This window comes from Dreissena polymorpha, chromosome 15 (genome assembly GCF_020536995.1).
Source record: "Dreissena polymorpha isolate Duluth1 chromosome 15, UMN_Dpol_1.0, whole genome shotgun sequence".
NCBI classification, from domain to species: domain Eukaryota; kingdom Metazoa; phylum Mollusca; class Bivalvia; order Myida; family Dreissenidae; genus Dreissena; species Dreissena polymorpha.
In genome coordinates, this window is record NC_068369.1 from 47,633,785 (window position 1) to 47,658,902 (window position 25,118).

The 25,118-nt window shown below is 33.5% G+C and overlaps 1 protein-coding gene and 1 long non-coding RNA gene across 2 annotated transcripts; both read left to right on the forward strand.

The window, feature by feature from the left end:
- The first annotated feature begins 4,154 nt into the window (after positions 1-4,154).
- LOC127861294 (uncharacterized) lies at positions 4,155-10,887 on the forward strand. Its single transcript, XR_008040155.1, has 3 exons — positions 4,155-4,265; positions 9,547-9,726; positions 10,763-10,887. It is a non-coding gene; the product is annotated as an uncharacterized LOC127861294 (long non-coding RNA).
- Positions 10,888-17,604: 6,717 nt separating this feature from the next.
- LOC127861290 (uncharacterized) lies at positions 17,605-20,159 on the forward strand. The gene is made up of 4 exons (XM_052399740.1): positions 17,605-17,703; positions 18,150-18,242; positions 18,433-18,520; positions 19,340-20,159. The coding sequence occupies exons 1-4, from the start codon at positions 17,616-17,618 to the stop codon at positions 19,803-19,805; spliced, it is 735 nt and encodes a 244-aa protein (XP_052255700.1). The 5' UTR covers positions 17,605-17,615; the 3' UTR covers positions 19,806-20,159.
- Positions 20,160-25,118: the final 4,959 nt, after the last annotated feature.

Below are 25,118 nucleotides of genomic sequence, written 5' to 3' on the forward strand. Positions count from 1 at the left end.
CACTTGCAGGAGGTGGGCCTTGTTTGGCATATGCCAATTAACAAGTCTGTTATTTTAGGTGATAGTAACTGTCCCTTATTATTTTATGTCATTGACACATTCTTTGTTATGATGTCAGGTGTTGATCACACATCGTCATATTTTAATTGCGTTTAATAGTATTGTCTTTAATCCGGATTCGCCGCGTGTAGGCTGTATAATCTGCAACACCCCTGAAAAACACAATACACACAATGGGTAATAAAGTTGTTAACAATTAGCGCTAATCAACACTATTATACCTAAACGAAGTCGACGCATTCGATACAGCCTTATTGCATTCGCGTTTTACAGGAAATGTCAGTTGTCAGTACACTGTATAATGAACATCCCTTTGTGTCAAAACCGGATTTAACTTGAGTGTGAATAGTCGACTGTTTCATGTTCTTTGTATCAATACCATCTGTGTATCTGTATTATAAGTATACCAGTCAACAAACAAGGTGCGCGCTTCCGCATATGGGTATTCGGACGTTCAAAAAATTGACCTACGGTTTAGCGTTCACGCCGTCGAACGCATTAAGCAATATAACTCGTTTTTTTCACTATTTCTTTATTTGCAAAAAATACTAGTGGCTTATAACTTACCTTGCAATCTTTTTTCTCTCGCATTTTGCGAGTATGCGCGTGTTAATTTCGAGCCCTGTGTATATGCGTGGATTACGCTGGATTTAAATGCCTCATGCCTACGGTAATTCAGTCTTATTTGTTTCAAATATGGGACATGATTGTTCGTTAGGATCTTAAATTCGTCCATCGGTCGAAGGACGAAAAAGGCGAAAATTAATGTCGGACGAATAATAATGGTTTCACAGTATTAATTAAAACAATTAGCTTTGCATTATTGCCAGTAAATGTTGTAATAAATGTAATAGGCACAAATGCAGTACTTATTAACACTAATTTACACAAAAAATCACCACTATGCAAGATATTCTTACAACAAAAATATATACATTGATCCGTAAAATAACTTCTCCTCCCATAAGCGAAAAAAAATGCATTACATACTAGTCGCCGCCCTCCAGGGCGACGCCAATAATACCGTTGTCTTAATGATCATTCTTCAGTTAGTACGCAGAGAGATCGTGCAACAAACACACTTCAGTAACTTTGTTAGAATCATGTGCGATACATATCAAATCAAGTAGTTCGCTTCCTCTGATATAGCTTTCAAAGTGTAAAATACTTAATTTCTGTCCAGACTCTTGTTATTTATAGTGGATAATTTCATTATATTACTTTTAATATGCACAGGAATTATAATACCATTTAATGAAAAAAAAAATTATTGCCTTAGAAATAAATCGTGTTTTTTAGAGGAATTATTTCGCGTTGACACTTAAAAGTAGCAATACATGTAAAGGCAAAAGCTGAAATAGAAGATGTTCCGTGCTAGAACGTCAGGTGAAAAATGTTATGCGAACAATCACAATTACTTTGCACAAGGGAAAGGAGTTGTAAAAAAGCATTTAACACGAAACATCACATGGTCCAAACAGATAACTTTAACACCGTATTCAGAACCACTCAAGTTCAACAAGTTGTTGTGCAACATGACTATGTGGATAATAGATTACGAGCAGACTAGCACAGTAACTATGCCGCACTTTGCAGTCATGTTTGAGTTTCAAAAGTGGATTAGGACCATGAGCTCGTTTACAATAGACTTCAGAGAGACCAGCATGGTGGCAGTGGTCATGTTTTAAGATAGGAGTGTGTTCAGTTTTGTAATTTGGCCGAACAAGAAGCTATGGACTATGGCACACTGTCTGATGTGGTCAGGAACAAGTAGACTGCGATTGGAAACTACTGATACTGCGACATAACAGTAATCAAAAGTTGTTTAAGATTCGCAAAGTTTCGTTTTAGTTATGATATTTGTCAGGAAACAAAAATACTGAACATTGTTCATGCTCGTATAGGGGTATAACACTACGACCCGATTCCTCACGATTTGTCCCGATTTCCAATATGTTGAGGTCGGGGACATTCGTAGCTCAATCGGCAAAGTTCCTTACTCATTCGTAGCTAGTCTTGGGCGGGTCGTTAGTGATTCCTGCAACTCATGAGCTCCCGAAAAATCGTGGCCAGATTTTAAACGTGTTTAAATTTGGCCAGAACCTCAAAGACTGAATTTAATCGCAGTTGACTCGTAACAGCGTCGTAGTGCGTTCTTGGGCGTCGTAATGGATTCGTAGGTAATTCGTGACTCAATCGGGAAATCGGTGAACACGTGATCTGTCTACGAATCAGCTACGACTTTGTCAAGACTCTCATGAATTCATCCCGAGTGAGTTGCGAGCCCGCTAAGTTTCTCGCGATTTAGATCAAGACTCTCACGAGTTCACCCCGAATGAGTTGCGAGTCCGCTAAGATTCTCGCGATTTAGATCAATATCAATAGATATTGGCGCCTAATTCATGGGTGCGTTCTGTGAGGTCCTAGCTTAGTCCTGACCGATCTGCATCGTTCGTAGTACAGTCGCAGTAGATTCTTGCACATCGTAGTTAAGTTGCGACCCTATTTTCAATACTTCAACCGAACCCCACGATTCGTCGTAACTCAATTGTACCAGAGTCGTAACTGAATCGTAAACTGTCACGAGTCTTCCCGATTCAATAAATGTGATAAATCTAGCGAATCGTGGGCTTGTTTTCGTAGTGGAATATGGCCATAAAATAGCAGGTATATGCATCTTTTGACGATTTAAAAACCTGAAAATTATAAAGCATTGCAACGCGAAACAATTAAATGATTTGAAGAGTTCTGTTTGTGTCGTTATATGTTGTGAAACTACGAGGATTGCTTATATAAAGTATATAAAAAACGCCTAAATTGTGTGAGCACAGACGGCCGAGTGGTCTAAATGGTAGTCTTTTACCCCAGGACTCCAGGGGTCAGTGGTTCGAGCCCTGTTAAGGGTTACTTTTTTCTTTTTTTTAATTCTATTCTTGATTTTCTACTGGAGCTTTTTAGATCCAATGTTTACATTTATCAATATAAAGCATTTAATGACGAACTTCAATACATGCCAAAATCTGTGAAAAGGCCCCTTTAACTTTGAAAATTCAAGGACTTATTTTACTCACTTAAAAGTAAAAAAACACATCAGCAGGGAAACAGGACGTTAAACTTAATACGCAATTTACTAATTATGGATACTTTCTTGTTATTGTTATTGGTTCTAGCTGTCTCATTGTATCGATTAAAAATCGCATGAATATTAACCCATTTATGCCAAGTGGACTCTCCCTGTCTTCGAAATTGGATCAATTTATTTCCAAAATTAGGGATGTCTAGTATATTTATTTCTATATAAAGAATATTTCTTACAGAAATTCCTTTAGGCGAACAGTGCAGACCATGATGAGACGCCGCATGATGCGGCGTTTCATCTGGGTCTACGCTGTTTGCCAAGGCCTTTTGTCTAGACGCTAGGCAGAAATGGGTTAATTTTGACACATTAAAAGTATATTTTTAGTTGGTCTCTAGCCATCTAATCCAATATGTCGGTTTTAATACGTGTCTTCATTCATAAAGTGTTCAATCAGTGATAGGAAAACTAAACAATATCTATTTCTATTTGATTGAGGAATTTAAAAATCACATAGCTATCTCCAGTGCCGGTATTCACAAACTCTTTGGTGAAAACTCAAAAATAATCCTAATATTAATAAAATTTCTTAAAGTCGCCATACACGAAACTCCAAACATTCAATCAGGAGAGGAATTATTGTTCTTATCCGCGCTACCTTAATGTAAGATATTCCTTAGGAGCTTGTGAAAACTCCCGTCACACTACAAAACATAAACAGGAATGCAACGAGGTCTGTCACAGTTTATAAACGTTTAATACACGTTCTATACAAATAGAATGATGATAACCAATTTAAATGATCGATTAATAAAGATTTATATACGAGTTATTTTTCGATACCATTGTTATTGCTTCCTCATGAACTATATCAAACTGCTTTATTCAACCTCATTTAACCGCAAACATGATTGTAAAGCGTAACTACCCACTAATTAGAATACAGTATGCAAATAATATTTCGTAGGCTAAGCTTTATGTTAATCGTATATACACGTAACTGCGTCAGTCGGTCTGAGTTGACTTCCTCATTCAGTCAGAGGGATTCTTTTGGTGCGTAAACAACGGAAAACAATGTGGTTTTACAGGCTTGTGCGTGCTTTTATACTGGCTACCGTAACAGTAAATGGTAATTATATTATAGGTTTATATTTATTTAAAGGTTAAAAGATCTTATTTTGTAAAAACTACGTTAATATCGCATGTTTTGAAACTGAGATTGATCGATATACTAGGTCATCTAAAAGCGTCACCATGTCGTAACAAATTGTAAGATAGGTAAATGGAAAGTTAATTAAGATGTTGGTGTTTATTATGATTATGATTATGGCACCTAATAAATATAAATAACGTTACATCAATTCAATATATTTAATAACTCGTTTAAATGTTTGCATCGGACGATTTATTGATGTGTCTTTACAGTCTTTAAAGGGGCCTTTGCACAGATTTTTGCATTTTTTAACTTATTCATTAAATGCTTTATATCGATAAATGTAAACATTGGATCGTAAAAGCTCCAGTAAAAAATCAAGAATAAAATTAAAAAAAGGAAAAGAACATTGCCCGGACCAGGTTTCGAACCAGTGACCCCTGGAGTCCTGCCAGAGTCCTGAAGTAAAAACGCTTTAGCCTACTGAGCTATTCCGCCGAGCACACATGCTGAACGTATTTTATACCTTATATAAGCAATCTTCGTAGTTTCACAAAATTTAACGACAAAAACAGAACTCTCCAAATTATTCAATCGTTTCGCGTTGCAACGCTTTATAATTTTTAGGTTTTAAAATCGTCAAAAGATGCATATAATGGCTCTATTAGACCATGGTAAATGTTCAGTATTACTGTTTCCTCACAAATATCATGACTAAAACGAAAATTTGCGAATCTGAAACAACTTTTTTCAATTTTGTCAATTTACTAAAGCGTGAAAAGATCCCTTTAAAGTCAACGCTTTTACTATTTATACCAAGTAGGATTTTGCATATAGTTTTACATGTTCTCGTTGTGATGAATTAAATAACACATGCTATAACCGTCTTTATATATTAATGTAAACAATGTAAACGACATTCGCAACAGCAGGTGATACATCTTATTATCACTTCATTTACGGTTACTGATGATTAACGGTTAGGTTTGGGAAAAGAACACTATATAAAACCCACAACGACATTTAAACCAATAGATACGTGTTACGTATTTTCCTCATACATAAGTACATATCGATTACATCAGATATTCTAAAATAGAAATTCAACCAGGTAGTTACTTTAATCATATGAAGGGGATTATATTATCCTTAAACAGTTATAAACAATTTATAAGGCCAAGCCAGAAAGTTATATAGTTTCAAAGGGAAGTGATTTGTTTAAAATGCATGTATGATTTCACCAAGTCAATCGATTAAAATCTCGCATGAAGAGAATAATTGGCAAAGGGCATATAACCAGTATCAAAGCATTTAATAAAAACCATCATTGTTAAAATATCTTTCCTCTTAAATGTATGTAGACTTGCATAAAGGTCATTTTAATGTCACAAAACACGTGTTTAGTGTGCGGCAAAAATATGTTCCTTTCTTTTCATCGCTAAAACAAAATAGAGTAGGAATATCGTCTAAATGTCTGTGTTAACCGGTTTAACGATTCATAATTTAATAAGAATTTGCGTTGACATGCATAAATCCTCCAAATCTGCTAACAATATTTATTTGGTTTATTTTATATAGTTACATGTTTATCTTTAGGAAGTTACCAAAATCGATCGTAAAGTTAAAAGTTATTGTAGTTAATTTCGTTAAACAGACCGAAAAACCCAACTTGGAATACTAAAAGGGTAGGCAAAAATAAGGGTTTGTCGGGTATGCTAAAATAACAACTCTTTAAGGCTTATGGCTTTAAGGAAGTTATCGAATTGGAAATGTAGTCACACTTTCGTGAATCACCACCGACACATGATAGCTATAATATAGTTTTGCTTCATACGACATTACTCATTTTGAGACAACAATATCATGCTATAATACTTATAAGTTACGTTTCAAAGTATGCTATGTGTATGTCCACGACGACTAAAAATAAAATAAAATAAAAAAATCAGTATTAGATAACAGATTCGAAATAGCATGTCGGAAATGTTCATTCAATTACAGTCTATTTTAAAAAAATATACAGAAATTTATTAAGAATTTTTGTACAAATTCATTCAAAAAAAAATTGTACTTCAAAGTATCAGAAACAATTTCGTGGTAGCTATGGTTTGCTATTGAAAGATCCTAATGTAGGTCAACAGGTATTACAACTTGTGTACATATATCTCAAAGTCGACAACCACGAAGTTGTTATATAAGTGAATATTTGCAGGACGCATTTATGAAAAACATGTTACCGGTCAAACTTTAACATGCATGGCAATTGGTACAATGTAGTGTCTGTAAATTGTATATGTTGAAGTCTTTATTTGCATTGCGAGTGATACATTGAGATTGGGAAAACATATCTGACTGTAAATATGGTTTATTTGAACTGATGTCGATTTTAGATGGATTAAAAAACATTGAATGGCCATCGGGTTAAAAGAAAGTTACGCAATATTTTTAGCAGTGTCATAAACAGAATAGGCATCTTAAGTTAATATATATTCAAACATGCACAAAACGGTCCAAATTTTTTGCACAATTTCCCGCGACGATATCCGTATGTTGAATGATTAATTATTATTCATGAGAAATACGACGTGCTTCCGACGCTGCCCGAAGCAAATCTCGCGTTGACTCGTAAATGTTCGGATATCGTCGCGGGAAATTCACACATGGAATATATTGTTCCACAAAAAATTTAACGAGCATTTTGAATTTCGTTGAATCTAAGTTACCAAACCACATATAGAGGTTGAAATTGTAGGTATTGCTCTAAGGAACACTGAATGTGCATGTGTTAATTTTATTTTAGGAAATAGTTTACGACATATTCGTTGATTTTGAGTCTTAATGGGACGATCTTACCTAATATATTCTAAATAGTACTATGTTTAATTTCCATCTATCAGTTTTGGGCAGAAAAAGATAACTTAATACATATGAAAGAAGAGAATATCCCAACCAAAAACAGGCCCAGGATGTTGCTTCCTAATCGCCCTGAGTTGGGGATATGACACATTTGACAAGAGGGCAGAAAATGTAAAAGCATGGATAGATATGAAATACATGAAACACGACCCAACTGACCAACCCTCATTCCTCACCACTCCCAATCTGTTTTTGTGCATAGAGGATGTTCATAGAAATATCACATGAACTGTTCAGCAGCAATTAAAAGGAAGTGACTATTGCCCAGATCTATTTACTCTCTGTCGCAGCACCACATTCAGCTCTTCTTTGTCCCCATGATAAAATTCCAAGAAAGTAAAGTTGGATGTCTATAGAATCCAAATCAACTAACTCAAGCAAAATCTTGATACAGAAGGACGAAACATCAACATCATAATGCGAGACACGCACCATCCAAGCCGAAAAAGAAACGACACATTCGGCATTCGGAAGACATTCTTCGCTCCAAACTGGACGCACGAAATAAAGAATGTGCACAACAACCCGGCCCATGCCAGAGAGGAGGCTGATACCAACTCAATCCAAGAGGACAACATCTAACTCCAAGGCCCAAAACACAAAGATCAAGCTGGAAAGTAAAGAAGGCGTTGAGGGAAAATTTAATAAAATAGAAGATGGAGAGAGACACCACCAAGCAATGGAAACTGAGCAAAGCCGTACAAGATGATGCAACACGGATCGGAAGATCGACTTAGAAGAAGAACACAAAAGCAGCTTTAAATATTTGCTCAAGCAAACGAAAAGCATACGCAAAGGGTAGCAAACCCAGTAACGAGGGAACAAGAGAAAGAGTTCCACAGGAAGAAATAAAACGGATCGGCAAAGAAAGTGTCGTCATGAAGCCATCGCAAAAGAGATCACAATTAAAGAAGTGACGAAGGCAAGTAAGCAACTGAAAAAAAGGCCCGGGCGTCACCATTACAAACCATCCTAATCTTCGACAAAATAGCCCCCCAGTAACTGTTCGACATATTCTATGTCAGCTGGTTGCAGGAAGGAGGCCAGGCTGACTCCTGTCCTAAAGAAAGGAAATAGCAAGCCAAAAGTCATGAGCTAGTGACCTATTAGTTGAGTGAGCCGAATGTCTAAGAACAAGGTGCAATCACATCATGCAGTGGTACCTGGAGATAGAGAGCATCATAGCGGTAGAGCAAACCGGTTTAAGAAGATACAAATGTACGAAAGACCAGACTACAAACCTAGTTAATATCAAACGCATTTTGGGACATGAAGGAGACTCTTGCTGCCTTCATAGACCTACAGAAAGACTTCGAGAAGGAATAGCAGACGGGCTCCTCGTAAGCTTTTCCTTAGTTGAATCGAAGGCTAGTCGTGACCTGCGCAACCTGTGTGTCGGAGACGGTCTTTGTGGAAAAAATAATTGCTGCGATAAGGGGTCCCACAAGGAGAAGTTTTGTCACCCACCTTGTTTATACTAATTAACGAAATCACATCAGAACTACCGAAAGGAGTACAAGCAGCCATGTACGCAGATGACCTAGTGTTCTATTGAACAGAAGAGTATGCAACAACCGTTAAATACAGATTGCTGGTTTTGAACAACATCGCAACTTTGGATGCCAAATGAGTTACCACTCACAATGTAAGAGCGAAGACGAAAAAGCCTGACACTTAACATGAGAAAGGCAGCGGCACAGTGATGGGTAAACGAAAAAAATCATGAAGACGGTGTACGATGGCACATTCAAACTTCAATTTAATACGGCTGCAAACCTTGACGAAGGCTTCCACGGGCTGTACGTGTTATCATCTGTGCAGTGAGATCAACGCCAATAAAAGAGATGGAAAAGACCACTGGCGTTTCTTGCGACACAACGAAGGCGACGAAAAGCCATGAAGCATATCACAAATCAATGAAATGTTGGATTCTTTGCGAGTTACCCAAAGCACACCAAAGTAAAGTGAACAGCCTCGGAGAAAAGACTGAAAAGATCTATCTTTGTCTGAAACAAACAAAGCGATGCCGAGGAAGCATCAGGATCAGCTTCCGGCAGATTTACATCCACTGGATCGTACTGACGTTCTGCTTTCTCCCCAATCAACATCTTAATTATATATACCAAAGTCCCCAATCTCACCACAAAATACTTAAACAGTGATGCGTGTATACAATCTGTATTTCTAAAAATAATAAACATTTTGTAACTTAACTTGTGTTGAAATGTAAAATTTTAGGCAAACTAGACGACGATATATATTATACAGTACATTTTGCAACATTTTAAGTATATATTTTGAAATTGCATAAGTTATCAACGCATCATGTTCTTTGTTTTAGCAAATTACTTTGTAAGCAATGAATCGACGCAGTGGAGAATGGCAACCTGCAATCTGGCAGAACCAAATCTAACTTACGAAAACACAAGTTATAGAGTCAACCAGTCAACTGAGGCACTGATAAACAATACTGATGTTTGGATCGGATATCAGCTCGCAAAGATACCGTTTCTATTCTTAGGTGATTATTTATTAATTCAAATGTCCTTTACTGATAATGAGCATTAACTTGAATTTTTAAAACAGTATTTATGTATTGTGTTTAATTTTCAAGAATACTTATGACATAAAATGGACATAAAAGTAGTCCACACAAATGGCATTGTTAATTATATTATAACCAAAAGTTGAAGACATACTAATTTTCAAAAGATATATATATCTTTTTAAATCAATGATATGTATCATATGTATTGAATACTCATAACTGGTATCCCGAATGTGTTTTTACATGAATGTGAGTTGTCAATAGCATAGTAGAATTTCCTATGCAGTGGGCTAAATTACAGGACCCAATTTATTGACGTACATTAAATTGATTGTAAAAGAACAAAATATAGTTGTAAATCAAAAGGAATAAATAATAATGTTATATTTTAATTCATACAATTTTTTATATTTTCATGCACGTATGAACATATTTCGCATTACCATGTACGCAGTTGCATAATATCACACGATCAATGCTTTTTACGAATTATGGTACTAAGTACTAGTACTATTAAAACATTCTACAAATAAACAAAACTTACTAAGCCATCTAATAACAACTAATAATTAAATATGCTCAGTCAAAGAAATAGTCTCGTTAACTGTATCAATCCTTGCTGAATTGTGGAAGAGAATTTTACAAAATTGATGTAATCCGTCATTGTTGATAATTAAGAAAAATCGGTTTAGTGGATGACGCTGAAATTTAAAATCATTCGCTGACTCCAAGTATATTTAAAAGTACTAATTTCACAGTGAACATTTAATTTTTGAAGTTTTATTAAACTTTTTCTATTCCTTGTGAATTACAATGGGCTTCTTTCTTAGGCCACTACAGATTTGAATGTAATGAGGCCAACTTGCAAGAGATTGGGGTGTTCTGTTTAATAAAATTAACATGTAAGTCGTCATTAAATTGTTAATCCATACCGATGAATACTTTAGAATTATTTTTTCTGCAGTATTATGGAATGTATTGCATTGTATTTACTGTATTATTTAAACAGGTTGTGGAAAATGGACTAACATCCCCAATAAAACATACAATATCATGACAATCGGTGATTGTTACCACCTATGTGCTGGTGGAAAATTCGGAATACAAATCAACAGTGGCGAAAATATTCTATCTAACGACGTACGTACATATGATTAACATTCATTTTATCGCTATAAAATTGTTTTGACATTATTTAAATAAATTTAGATATTAAATAAGTTTGTGTATTTATGAAGTTTTCATGACATTCCTAAATATTTAACATTATCGGTCATACGAATAAAATCCCTTCACGTCCTAAATTATGATGCTTACGAAATCAGCTGAAATTTAGTTGATGTGTTCATGTCAGTAGCAAGTTAACTTAAAACCAATAACAATGTGGGCATCATTAGGCTTTTGAGTTTATGTGATTTTCCCATTTAAAAGATCATGCTACGAAGACGTGTTGCATATAAAAAAGAAAAAACGCTTGTCGAACACGAACTGGTATTGTTAGATTTTTGCTATGCATTCCCATTGTCAATTCTCTGTAGATGACGCGATATGCAATAAACGAAAATGTTTTTTTATCGAACTGAATCAAATGTATGCGTCCTGTAATACTAAGTATACGTCTCCACGTCACTCTTAAATTATATTGTTTGCAATACGATAATATAATTGATAATGTTTTGTGTATGTAATAAATAACAAAACCGACCTACATTCGCTTTAATTTTATAATCTTAATTTTGTGTTATGATCAAACGTGTATTCGTTCACTTTAAAGTAATTTAATTCCACAGACATCAAAGAAGTGTAGATGCGTACCATTTCCTGATCTTGGCAATTTGAATCAAAATGGATCTTGTGTTAAAACTGGCGTTCTTGCTACAATTTTCAGTCCAATTAATGGTAAGTAACTTATATTAAATACTTGAATTGTGATTAATGATACTAGTTTGATAATCATAGTGATATACGGTTACGGCACGCAAAAGGTTAATTCCTTTGCAACAGATTATCACATCTGATCGTACTTTATTATTGTGCCTACTTTGTTGCTTGAAGCCAGTTATTTCCCACAACCTTCGCAATACATCACCGTTATTGCTTGGGAATGCGTCATGACACTGATCGATTTTGTTCATGCTTCATAATGCAATACTTATTCTATAAAATAATTTTTTTAATGTTATTTGATTTCGTGTTTGCATGCAAAATACATCACAAACAATTGAAATACTTCTCATGGATGTTTGTATTTCCCATTCAGTTTACCATCCCAACTTTCTGAACTGTAATCGCTATTGTTCAATATCGAATGAATCATGTCTATGTGTTAAAATTTCTCTCATGTATGATTGCAAACTTCGTTTAATGGTTGACACTTTTGAACCAATTCGGCCATATAGACTGCGATTTGCTCTCTGTTTGCGTAAATATATTAAATGATGAACTTATATTTTTGTTATATTAAATATCACCAGTCCCAGAGCTCCAGATAAGATGCGTATTTGCGTATTTATGCATTGAAAAATAAATTTAAAAAACACCTTAAAAAGCGGCCCGGTACGTAACATTACGCAATACAAATCTTGGTACGTATTTTTGATCGATTAAAGTACGTAACCGGTTTAACCAGTAATTCAATTGAGTGTTTAGTGTACGTTAACCGTTGAATCAAAAGTAAGTCAACCAAAAGAACCGTGTAATCAAATAGGCGGCCAATCGGGTTTTAGGTTCAAAAAAGGGATATTTCAAGCGAACAGCGGCTCCTGTAGGAAGTAATTGTCTATGACAATATGCCAGTAGAGATCAATCTTATGATGCTTAAAGAATTGTTAAAATTATTTTAAGCGATCTAATTGTTGAAGAAGTCAATAGTTAACTTACATAGACCACAGGTAGTGTGACTTATTTTTCAATTGGAAAGCATTGCCGTAACTTAGTTTAATTGCGAAATGACGTTCTTGTACTATATGAATACTAAATGCATGAAGACCCAATCAAGACAGAGATACAACACATTTCAGTTGAATATTTTAAAGACAGTCTGTTCATATCAACATTTAAAATTTAATCTGTTTACATTTGTTTATCACAAATATTAATATTTATTGATTAAACAAGCCATGTACTATGTCAGTTTTCTATTTAAATGATTAAAAAATACCCATCAATATTCCTAAATACCCTTTATGGCTAAAAGAAAAGAGTAAAATACCCTTTAACAATAATATCAGGGGGTAAAATACCCTTTAGACTAGATCCTTATCTGGAGCTCTGAATCACGACAAGTAACAATTCCTCGCTTCGGATTTCGCTAATTGATTAAAATGTTATTTCTCGTAATTTTATCTAAAACTTTTTCGAGTGTGTAATGTTTATTGCACATCAATCCATGTTTACATCATCTTCCTCAATTGCATTACTGTAAAAAAAAACGTGTGGTTTGTTTTATTTTATTGTTGAGGGTTTTGGGTTAACCAGTTTAAAAAAAAATACATATTGGCATAATAAATAGAATATATTCTTGGTGACTTTTGAAATCATGTGATATCAGACTCGTACGATATCACATGTTTTCAAACAATCAACCATATCATTAATTCGCATGGCTGTCTCTCAAATGCAAATACGTGTATCATTTAAGTGAATACTACTTCAATCCATAATAACTCGAAAAGCAACCAGTACATTTAAGCCCGACCACAATGCTTATAATAAGGGTCAGCAGCAGCACTTCCAAACCAGGTATGAAATGCACGGAAAATGTAATCTTCCCATCATGACGCTGGAATGCTGCTTTGTTAACCCACGTAACGGAGTAAATTATTTTCCAGTTTTTTTTATAATTACGTTTACCTCCCTTTTGATATTTATTATTAATAAACTGTATTTGTCATTATAATAATAATTTCTGTCAGTATTTCTACTTGTTGCTTTATTTTAAGTTCACATATTTTGTTGTAGAATGTAATGTATTTATGATTTAAAAAATACATATAAATAAAGTATTTTAATAATCTGAATGTCGGTTAACATCTGTTAGTCGAGATTTGTGTAGATCCTAATGAGTAGATGAAGATTATAGACCTTTGATAAAGTAAAGGATTGAAATCCGGACGGTTCTTTTTTTTTAAATAATTATTTATAAATGTTGTCACTTTTTCAATAATGTAATCTATAAGAATTACACAATAATGAATTTGCAGCCCGTGTTCCTTTTTATAACAACCTTCTTTAAGGTTCATGGGGGGGATAAAATTCATTAAAAATTCGCTTTGGTTTTTCTTCATTCAATGTGGTACAATATGGTCAAACTATATATCATTTTAAAGCTAAAGACGGATAGAATAACATAAACACATTTTTGACATTCAATATTTGTGTGCTTTATTCATATTTTGGTTTAAAACCAATACATTTTTACACTAATTTACAAAATCTCAATCTAAAGTTAGGAAGGATATGCACTACCTTAAGTTGAATAAATACAAAGCTATATACATATACAAGGTCAAGTTAGCAACATTTCACAGAAAATTATTGTCATAAAACAACAAATGAGTTTTTTGCCACTGCCTATTTTGGATAAATTTCCTAAACAAAGTTCTAAAAATAACTAAAACGTAACTACTTTTTAAAAATCCAGGTATGGTGGATAGTAAGAGTCACAATTCTTCTTCAAAGGCTTAACAATTTTGTTATTTACCTCTCAACCAAATTGCAAATTTAAACCATCTAAAATTGAAATAGATTGCAGACGACATATAAAATTGTAAAGAATTATAAAGAAATTGGCAAACCGATTGATTTTATATTTCGATTACTTCTACCCATTTTGAAAGCGTGGCCCTCGCTGTGCTCCGTAGAAAAACGTGCAAAACAAATCGGTCGAAACCACGTGCAGTAGTGAGAAAACCGGGTATGTGTATACACATACCTGAGAAAACACAAACATATTTTGACAGTTGGTTCGCAACTAGTAAAACAACTATTAACATTAATCAGCAAGAGATCGCACTCAATAACAGAAATGACCACGTAGAGATATCATCACTTACCCTATTTCAAATATTTTCCAGCTGAAAATTGTCCCCCACACGTCTTTTTTAGTTTATTTGTATTGTTTTTTCTGGAGCCGAAGTGCATCTCACATAATATCCATCTAACTTCCGTTGTTTTCACTTTCGTTATTAAAAACTTTGTTTAAAAGAATTATTTCTCCTTTTAGATTGTTAAAGCGATGTGTTATTATATATTATCAATAGAATAGTATACCGTGATGAATTTAACGGAGTTACGTATCGATCTTTCTGTCAGTCTGTAAGCGTACTATTTTATGCGCAATAATATAAGTATGGTGATTCGACAACAATTGTAAACATTGGTGAAATGCTTCTTACATAGTTATTCTTTTGAGTGTTTATGAGGTCTGATCGTGCAGTTTGCAAACATCAACGGAAAGATTACAATCCAATGCATTTGTCATCGTCAACCGTTTGGAATGTCAATTAGGCGATGAGTTAGTATTTAGCATGTTTCTTTCTATGTTATGAATTTACAAATGGCTGCCCCCATGGTGATGAAATGACATGTGTTCGAGTTTTGATATTTCTAGATATGTAAACTTTTTTTACTATTTAAGCGTAACTTGCCCTCGTCAATGTCGATATTATTCACTAGTTATATAATTTTCCGCCGAAATACGTGGAATAAACATGATTCAGATTTTTGAAAATAATGTATATTTTAGTGTTAAAATCGCTTTGTATTTTGATTGATTTTGTGGATGGTATGATACGTTGATGTACAAAATTGTTAGCAGTTTGAAGGAAAAACATCCTTTAAAGCATATATGTATACATTTTCAATGTGGCACTCTTCCTTTAGTCAAATTTGAGTTCAATGCTTGGGGTCCCACATTTTTCAAAATGAAGCCTCTACATGAACCTTAAGTGAACATAGGGCTTGCATATAATAACGACGCTATCCAACTCATTTACTGCGCATTAATGAGAAAATATTACGGGTATAAAAACCCAATTTTACATAATTGTATTGAAATAAGTTTTAAGTTAGAGTTAAGAAAACTATTTAAAATCCAGTGAATTGATCTTAGAAGACTATATTTTTAAGTCTCATGCAAGATTTTTTAAGACAAAATCGACATTCTAAGATTTAAGTTTATCACCCAATACTAATATTCGAATTATAATTGCTCATATGTTAAGATAATTGCCATTAAAACAAACAGAAATATAAATTTCTTTAAACAAAAATGTCTTCAGGAAAGTTCAAAATAACACCCCGAAACATGGGGTGATCGGCTACTTAGTTAGGCGCTTGTTTTGTAAAAACAACGAGTTCTTCTCATTGACAAGAAACGATTCAGTTAAAACTTCGGAAAACGCTGTATTTTCGGCATGAATCTGAATGAGAGACTGAGAAATTGTAACTGTTTTAGTTAATTTGTTTCTTTTGATATCATTGATGCAGTCGTCGACGAATGTCATTAGAATATGCTCCAAATAAATTCAACTCATGGATAATCGATCAAAAAATATTAAAATTAATAATGAACAATTCGTTTATGCTATTTACACTGATCAATACTGCATAATAAAAATGTTAAGTCAATGTATTAATTTTTTTATATTTTTTTTTAATTTTTTAATATGCTTTAGTTTGGGGCTGAAGAAAGTTGTATAACCCTCCGAACTACGGCATCAGACTCACTCTGGCGTCTTCATAACAAATATAATGAAAACATTAAATTCAACTAATTCAATCATTTTGGACAGACAACTTGTTTAGTTTTCTGTGTCATTTTATTGATTTATATCAATCGATATTTGCAACAGTTGTAATTATAACATGTATTAACGTCTGCAGTTAATTCGTCGGAAGTGTCCACAAGCAACCCCAGTTCAGGAGATTGCCTATTGTATTATTATCCAAAGTTTTTTTGGGGGCCGTGTGAACGAAAAGTTCCTTTGCAAGTTATGTGCAGCACAGGCCAATATTCAGGTTGGCAATATTTTATCTGTGACATATCTAATTTGTGTTTTATGAAAAGCTGTTTTAAAATATTTTAAGCAGTTGCAAGTCGCAGTTGTTTTATGTATTTGGTATGCGATTTAGAAACATGAAACTGAAAACAATCAGAAAGCGTTTATTTTGTATTTAAGAAACGGTTTTGAACGTGTACAACTTTATATCTAAAAATGTGCTTGAAATTGTATACTCACAGAAGGAGAAATATATTTCGGTCATATGATTATTGTATATCACATACGCTTCAAAATATTTTAATATTGCACAACGACATAAATTGAACATGTGTAAACTATTAAATATTCAACGGGGTCAAATACAACTGCAAAATCTGTTCCCTATGGTGTTACGGGCGGATATTATTATAATTGGAGTGAAGCCAACGGTATGTGTTTGAACCGGAAATCTCACCCAGCATCGATGGAAAGTATAACACATGGTAATTTCACCCAAGAACAAACGCAGTATTATTGGACAGGCATTATCCGGTCTATCGCCATGATTAACACAACAATTGCTGGTATGAACGTTATTTAACTCAATGATTTCTTTTTTTTATGATTTAATACACTCAACAACCAAATGTAACGCTGTTTAAACGACGATTTAATATTGCAATGTATGCGTATAATTTATAGAATTTACATATTAAACATATTTTATTCAAATTTAATCAGAACAATCAAGCAAATGTTCGTTTAAAGAATACATTATTTGTTAAATGTTTCAAATTTGTTATAATTTTAAACTATTTAAAATGCGCATACATTTTATTGCCGATTGCTCTATTTGCAGACATATTAACAATACATCCAATGCATCAGTTTGCGTTTTGGGGAAAAGGTAGTCATGTTTTGCAATTCGCAAGCGAATGTGTCAAGATAAAAGCTCTCTGTATAAAAGGTAACAAAAAACTGCTAATGATATTGCAGACAATTCCAAGATATCAATCAGCATACATATATACAATGAATACCGAATGGCTGCATGATAATAAATTGTAAAATCATTTTATGATATTGACTGTGTTACATTTTGACAAAAGCAAATAACTGCGGTATAAAGTGGTATCACTTGCAATAACAATTCTTTAAAATTTACGAGATAATGGTATGACATTGTAATGGCTGGATTTTGTTTAAAGAACATAGTTTTCGGTTTTCGTGCAACCATACACTTAACTAGAAAAGTCGTTTATGTTTATAATTCAATATTAGTGTTTATCGCACATTTAAATTAAAACAGTAAGGAAATAATTATTTTATTAATTCAAAATCACGTTATTCAATCACTTATCTAACAATCAATTCACATCACCTATACTATATCTACATCTGTGAATTCAATAGGCTCGCCAACGACTGAAAGAAGCAACTCTTCCTACTCTACTGATGACGTTTGTATATATGAACATTCAGCGACAGAGGCATCGGTCACTAGAGGTCCTATGTCTGACGTTTATGAAGACAATTACTCTAAAAATCTATTGTATAGAACCATTTGTTAGATGTCGTTTACATTATTTTTAAATGCATAACAATCGATTGACATAACATCAACTTCGCTATATCATAAAAAATCTATATCGATGTGTACAGGGCGATATTTCTGATCTATAAAATATATTTTCAGAGTTTCCAATAGGTGTTGCCATCGGTGTGCCAGTTGGAATTCTGTGTATAGTGGGAACAATCGTTGCCATCTTTGTACTTAGGAGAAGGTAAGCTGGAATTAAATGTGCTGTTGAAAGATACAGGTAAACTACACGGGAAAACGTGAGTGTCAAATGTGGAAACACATTTTTTCTCGTAAAAAATACATGAGATTTAAAGAAAATTTGTTAAATACCGTGTAAGTTCATGTTTAATGTTATTCGTCTTACACTGAATTAAACTAAAGTGTAGGGATAAACACAACACATGAACAAAATTGATTTTTCTGAAATGTCAAGAAATACAAACACGAAAGTAATGGTCGGCTTGAAAAATGAAGGTCGGTCAGGTTAGATGAACCACACAACTTTTTAAAGCGTCCTTGTCATTTGTTTTCCATCGTTTTCCATATACATTGACAAATTACGTATACAATCACAAGCGTGCTATCATCATTGTAAATCAGACATCTCCATTAAATAATTCATCAGCGCATGTAAAAAAAATTATCTTAATATACATTGTTTAGATTTACATGCTGTGATTATATATTTATTATGTTCGTTTATTCATTCACTTGACATTATAGTAAGACACAATATTAAGCTAATATTTATATTTAGTGGTGGATCAGTTGTGCATTTCTGTCATATGAAATAGTAAAATATTCATTATAACAAAGTTGCCTGTTTCAAAAACATGTTTAAGCTCAAAACTTCCCTTACGGTCACTTTTTTATAATCATATTGTTTTAAAATATATTTGTTGCGTGAAATAGATTTTTAAATGACAAGTAATACTTACGACTATATACATTTGGATTAGAACTTGTAATACGCACCCCTGATTTGTGCCAATTGTATTATGAGTGGTTGCAATTATTTCAGGGGAGTTTTGTCGTGTAAATTGGGGACGAAAACGGACGAACCTGATGCCGGAAACCTCGCGTTTACAAGCAGATCGTATCAAGAAACCGTTGGTAATCAGAACTATTTCATATTAGAGAAACAGGCACAATCATTTGAAGGCAATACGGATCATTATAGCACATCAGATGAACCAAATGTGGACAATCGTGAGACCGACCATTACTGTTCAATAGAGGAACCTTATCAAACTGTGAAAGATGATTACGACTACACAACCAATGCCTTAAGAACTGGACCCAATACCAGAAAACCGGACGATATTTATAACAAACTCAAACTAGACCGGCCGGGAGACTATGACCACGTAGGAAGACCCGGGAATAACATGCCCGAACCAGGCAGCGACTATGATACATCTGCTTGTGCGCAAAAGATCGCTGGTGGTGACGACTATAACCATATCTCACTACGAGTCAGTGCATAATTTACACGATGGAATCAAACAAAGACTTTGTACATGGGGACTATGACGCTATCAATGGAATGAAGGCAGAACTTCCATCTAGCTCGAAGCGGCGGGATATGCTCAAATAAAAATATAGATATAAATTAAGTGAATAAGTGATTGAATGATTAAAGTCACAAAACGTTGTGGGTGCATATTTTATGACCAAAACGCAAAATGTACATAGGTGTAGCCCTTATAATACGTATAAATATATTTGTTCCTAATTATGCGATGTGATACCTGTCAGATTCATATAAAAATATATACACTTTATACTAAATATGACACGCTTTCTTTATTGTTATTGTTAATAATAATATAAATATTAAGCATAGGCATGTATTTGTTAGTTATGAATGTGTCTGAATGTATTTGTATTGTAGAGTCCGAAAATATATAAATCTCACCCAGTCTAATCAAAGCTTGCGTCAAACTGAGCAGAGTGTGGACAAATAATGAATAAGGTAGCAAAATTTGGTCTTTAAATGTGACATTGAATGCAATACAACTGCACGCCTAGTCTTCAAATCTAAAAAGATGAGGACATATAGTGTTTATTTCGTGTTAGCTAACAGTTATTCGTTTACGTATATAAAAAAGCAATGTTTTAGAGTAATCAAGATATGTTGGTGTTGCGGATCATTTATGTAGTCAAAGGATGGAGAATATAAATATACAAATAAGTTTTAGAGTAAATTAAATCAAACATCAAGCAAATACTTTCCATATCAGTAAGGACAAACCATCGCACTCATACGAAAAAAAGATTCTTGATATGGAAAGAATTTGTGTTGATTAAAACTATTCTTATAAAATGCAAGTTTCTACATCAATAAAATATATCTCTCAAGCAGTGAATTATGTCAACAGTGAGAAAAATGACTAATAAACATTTTAAAGCAAAACATATTAGACGTTAATCGATTATTAAGAGGTGGTTGCTATTATTGCACGGCCTCGATTTTAGCTATGCTCGAAACCGTTTTTTTTTTGCAAAAAGCGTGACATAGCATATTGTATTGTAACACCACTTTTTATAGTCCCAGTGAAATGTTTAATGACAACCTTTTGTTTTGTCACAGTATTATGTCTGTCTTTATATTTTGGAATATTATGTATATGTTAAAAATAAGGTACCTGTAGAAATATAACGATTAAGGCTTGTGTAAATTTAATTTCCTGACCACTATAAACCTTTTTAAAAACATCGACAAGTGTAACCTTCAGTCTACATATACCATAACATAACATGTTTAAGAAGTAGTCTTGTTTGTCAACGTATGGACGTTATCTTTTAAAACAATCAATAAATAACGCTCAATGACTTTCAGAATTGGATCAGAGACAGCTTGAATATTGTTCTTTTCACTAACAGTAATTAAATAATTTTTACATTCAAGTTATGTTCGTATTTTCTTCATAACTGGTATTCATCGGCCTTAAACAACTCTGAGTTCAGCTGCTGCGTGCCTACTAAACATTCATGACTTAATTCACACAAAAGCTGCCAAACAAATAAACGTCGTTAAATCAAACACTATTTATTAACTGACAATTGCTCAACATACACATTTACATTACTTTTACCAAATCATACACTAACAAACACTTCCTTATGTCAACTTTCATACCGTTAAAATCAAAATAAGGATAAACGCTTAAATTACAGTTGGTAATACAATATTTCACCTTGCTCAACATTTACTTCATTCTTCACTCATTATATATGCAAATGACATAGAAAACGTAAAAACAAAGTCTGGAGTTGTTTTTATGGTTAAGGCAGTAAATGTTTGATACTTTTAATCCGACACTTTTCTACTAGTTAATATATTGATGGTCTCCCAAATAAACTATTTCAGGCCTTACTTTTTGACGACTTACCGAACAAAACAAGTCAAGAAATACATGATTACCTCACATCATAATCTGTGGTTGTATGTACTTGAAATACAAACAATGTCGGCTTTGTTTTCTTATCAGTATCGGGTATAACAAAAACTTTTTATGCACAAAAATTACGGATGGACAAATATGACATGTGCATGTTTTAATTAATTTATTTACCACGCCTTATTTATTTACTGGTGTGAACGACTCATTGATTTATGGTAACGACTTAACTAACTCGTGGCCTGATTAAGTAACGAGATAACTTATTCATTTTAACGATATTACACGTCGTGTGAACGAAATACTCAGTAAGTAGTGAAAAAAGCATAACAAGAAAATTATAACACATTTTTATTCATGACGTGTTTCATAATGAATTAAACACGATAGGCTAGAAAAGTTTCATATGGTATAAATATAGCTTTAACTGCACAAAAGCTGTGTGCTTTCTTAATTGTTAATCAGGCGAGTCTTTACTATGTCGTTCACGGGAGTAAGCTTAATTGCTCCCACGAGATCGCAAAATCGTTTCCACGACTACTTCTTTATATTAGTTAGTCGTCAACACAAGTTAGTTATCTCGTTGAAACGACTTAATCAGCAAACAATCTATATGGGCCCATGACGGAGGCAAACATATAAAGAACGCCTTTTCTTTCAGATGTTCTAACCTCCTCCCTGTCAAATCCTCCCTCCACTATCTATTTGTTTGAGCTGCATGAAGTATCCTATATATCTGTAAAATAATATATTACAATGAATGCATATATGCTTACACATAATGTAAACTAACAGTAATGCTATATACTTGCATTTACATATTACTGCTGGAGAACTATTAGATCTATGCTCCATTCTGATCCATGTTGGCGATTCATGTGTAGCTGTATACTTTCTGTATACGTATTTGTCTTAACCAGCCCAGAATGCTCGTTTTAGATTGGCTAAAAAAGGTCACATTCTGACTGTGTATTTATCTAAATTATGTCAATTGCTCTTCATATTGATTGAACACGTTAAATGAAATCACGGAAGTAAACAAGACGAATACAGTATACAGACAGCTTACTTTAAAAGTTGTGTGCTGTTTTACGTTAACGTCTTCATACCGACCCGGTGTGATACAGGTTAGTAAATGTATACTGAGCGATATCTAAGTTCTCACGTAATTATAAGTTACTGATCATTTATCAAACCGTACGGAGTTGTTATAAAGCCGTATGCCTACTGGTATGTGTTCAAGTAATAAACCAAAAAAATGATGCTACCAATATAAACACTATGATAACAAAAACAGACTGATAACTCAACGCGTTTAGAACATCAAAGCATGAAGATAGTAAAAAGCATCAACATGATGATAAATACTATGAAGCCATCAGCGGTATTTCAAGGCTATAAAAGCATTCACAAAATTGTCGAGACTACGAAGACATCAACCAAATGATCAAGAATATTAAAGCACAGAAGATTATGGTGGCATAAACAGAATGGTAAAGAGTATCGCAACTTTTAAGCAGTGCTTAATACTAAAAACACATTTCATTAAAGGGCTAAGACATTGATAATATCAACGGAATTTCAAGGAAATCAGAAAATCGACGGCATGTTGAAGATTATGAAAACATCAACATAATTATAAAAAAATATGAAAACATCAACATAATGGTCATGACTATGAAAAAATCAATTAAATGATCAACTCTATGAAGACATTAACAGTATGATCAAGGCTATGGGGACATAATTTGAATCGTCAATACTTTGAAGACAAAACCAGTCGTCAAATACTATGGAGACATCAGAAGAACAGTCAAGCGTATCATAAAATACCAGTAGGTGGTATGGTTAAAGGGGCCTTTTCACAGATTTTGGCATGTTTTGAAGTTTGTCATAAAATGCTTTGTATTGATAATTGTAAATATTGGATTTAAAAAGCTCCAGTAAAAAATCAAGAATAACATTAAAAAAGGAAACATGTAGCCCGCAGCAGGGCTCGAACCAGTGACCTCCGGAGTCCTGGAGTAAAAACCAATTAGACCGCTCGGCCATCTTACCAAGTATGTATGATAGACGTATTTTATACTTTATATAAGCAATCTTTGTAGTTTCACAAAATTAAACGACAAAAACAGAACTCTCCAAATTATTCAATAGTTTTGCGTTGCAACGCTTTATAATTTTCAGGTTTTTAAATCGTCAAAAGATGCATATAATGGCTATATTAGACCATGGTAAATGTTCAGTATTACTGTTTCCTCACAAATATACTAACTAAAACGAAAATTTGCGAATCTGAAACATTTTTTTTCAATTTTGTCAATTTACCAAAGGGTGAAAAGATCCCTTGAAGACAATGACCACTTCGTTTCCATTAATGAAATGGGAAAGACTATACAATTTCAACAAAACAATACTGTAAAAACGGAAATGGGTTGGTAAGGAGTATACATACTTGATCTGAATTATATGGACTATGAAAACCTTAACGGAATATTCATGACTATCAAGCTTCTTCAGGAATGATCAATTTCATTATGTCTATGAAAGTATATGCGGTAATATTACAACTATCAAACATCACCGGAATCGTCAAGGTTAAGAATACATAAACAGTATGGTTAATACTATAAAAGCATCATCTACATTATAAAGAATACCAACCCTTTAACGGAAAGTTCAAAACTATATAAGAAAATCACAAACTCATCGGAATTGTAAACACTATAACAGCCTCAACAGAACGGGCATCAGAACTATGAATGCATAAAGACAGTAACAATACTATCAAAATGTCAACGGAAAAGTCAAGACATCAGAAGCATCAACGAATTTACAACGACTGTGATAACTTCAAAAATACTTAAACACTATCTATGTGATTGTCGAGACAATGTTTACATCAATGATTACAAAGACTATACAATCTCAAACATGAGGGTCAATTCTTTTATAAAAATAAATATTTATGTCAAGGCTATGAGGGCATCCATGAAAAGTTACAGATTATTACATTATCAAGGATATACTTGATGATAAATAGAAGTCAATTTTATGCTGGGAATGGAAAAGCGAAAACAACGTGATAAATATATTTCACTAGCATTGAAAATCCATACACGCCGAATTTTGGAAAGCTTTTCGAGAACGTGAAGAATCAAATATATACAAAAACCACATATTAACGGTACAGAAAGCAACAATGAATGCCTCTGGCGGCATTCTCTGAGATGTTTCCGAGAATATTTAGTTTGCGCGACACGGAATTTACCACTGTTCAATGCCTTTTTCCTGATAATCTGTTAACATTATCCTGTGTAATTTCGATATATTCTTGTAGCGGCTAATTTTCCACTATTGTTGTGTATTCGCTAATGGTAATTACTGTTTGGAGAT

Bases quoted from the DNA above. Each gene is read 5' to 3' on its own strand.
- LOC127861290 (XM_052399740.1), top strand. From the start codon at position 17,616: ATGCATCAGTTTGCGTTTTGGGGAAAAGGTAGTCATGTTTTGCAATTC. The intron at 17,704-18,149 runs GTAACAAAAAAC...TGAATTCAATAG, and splicing joins AAAAGCTCTCTGTATAAAAG to GCTCGCCAACGACTGAAAGA. The intron at 18,243-18,432 runs GTCCTATGTCTG...ATATATTTTCAG, and splicing joins AGAGGCATCGGTCACTAGAG to AGTTTCCAATAGGTGTTGCC.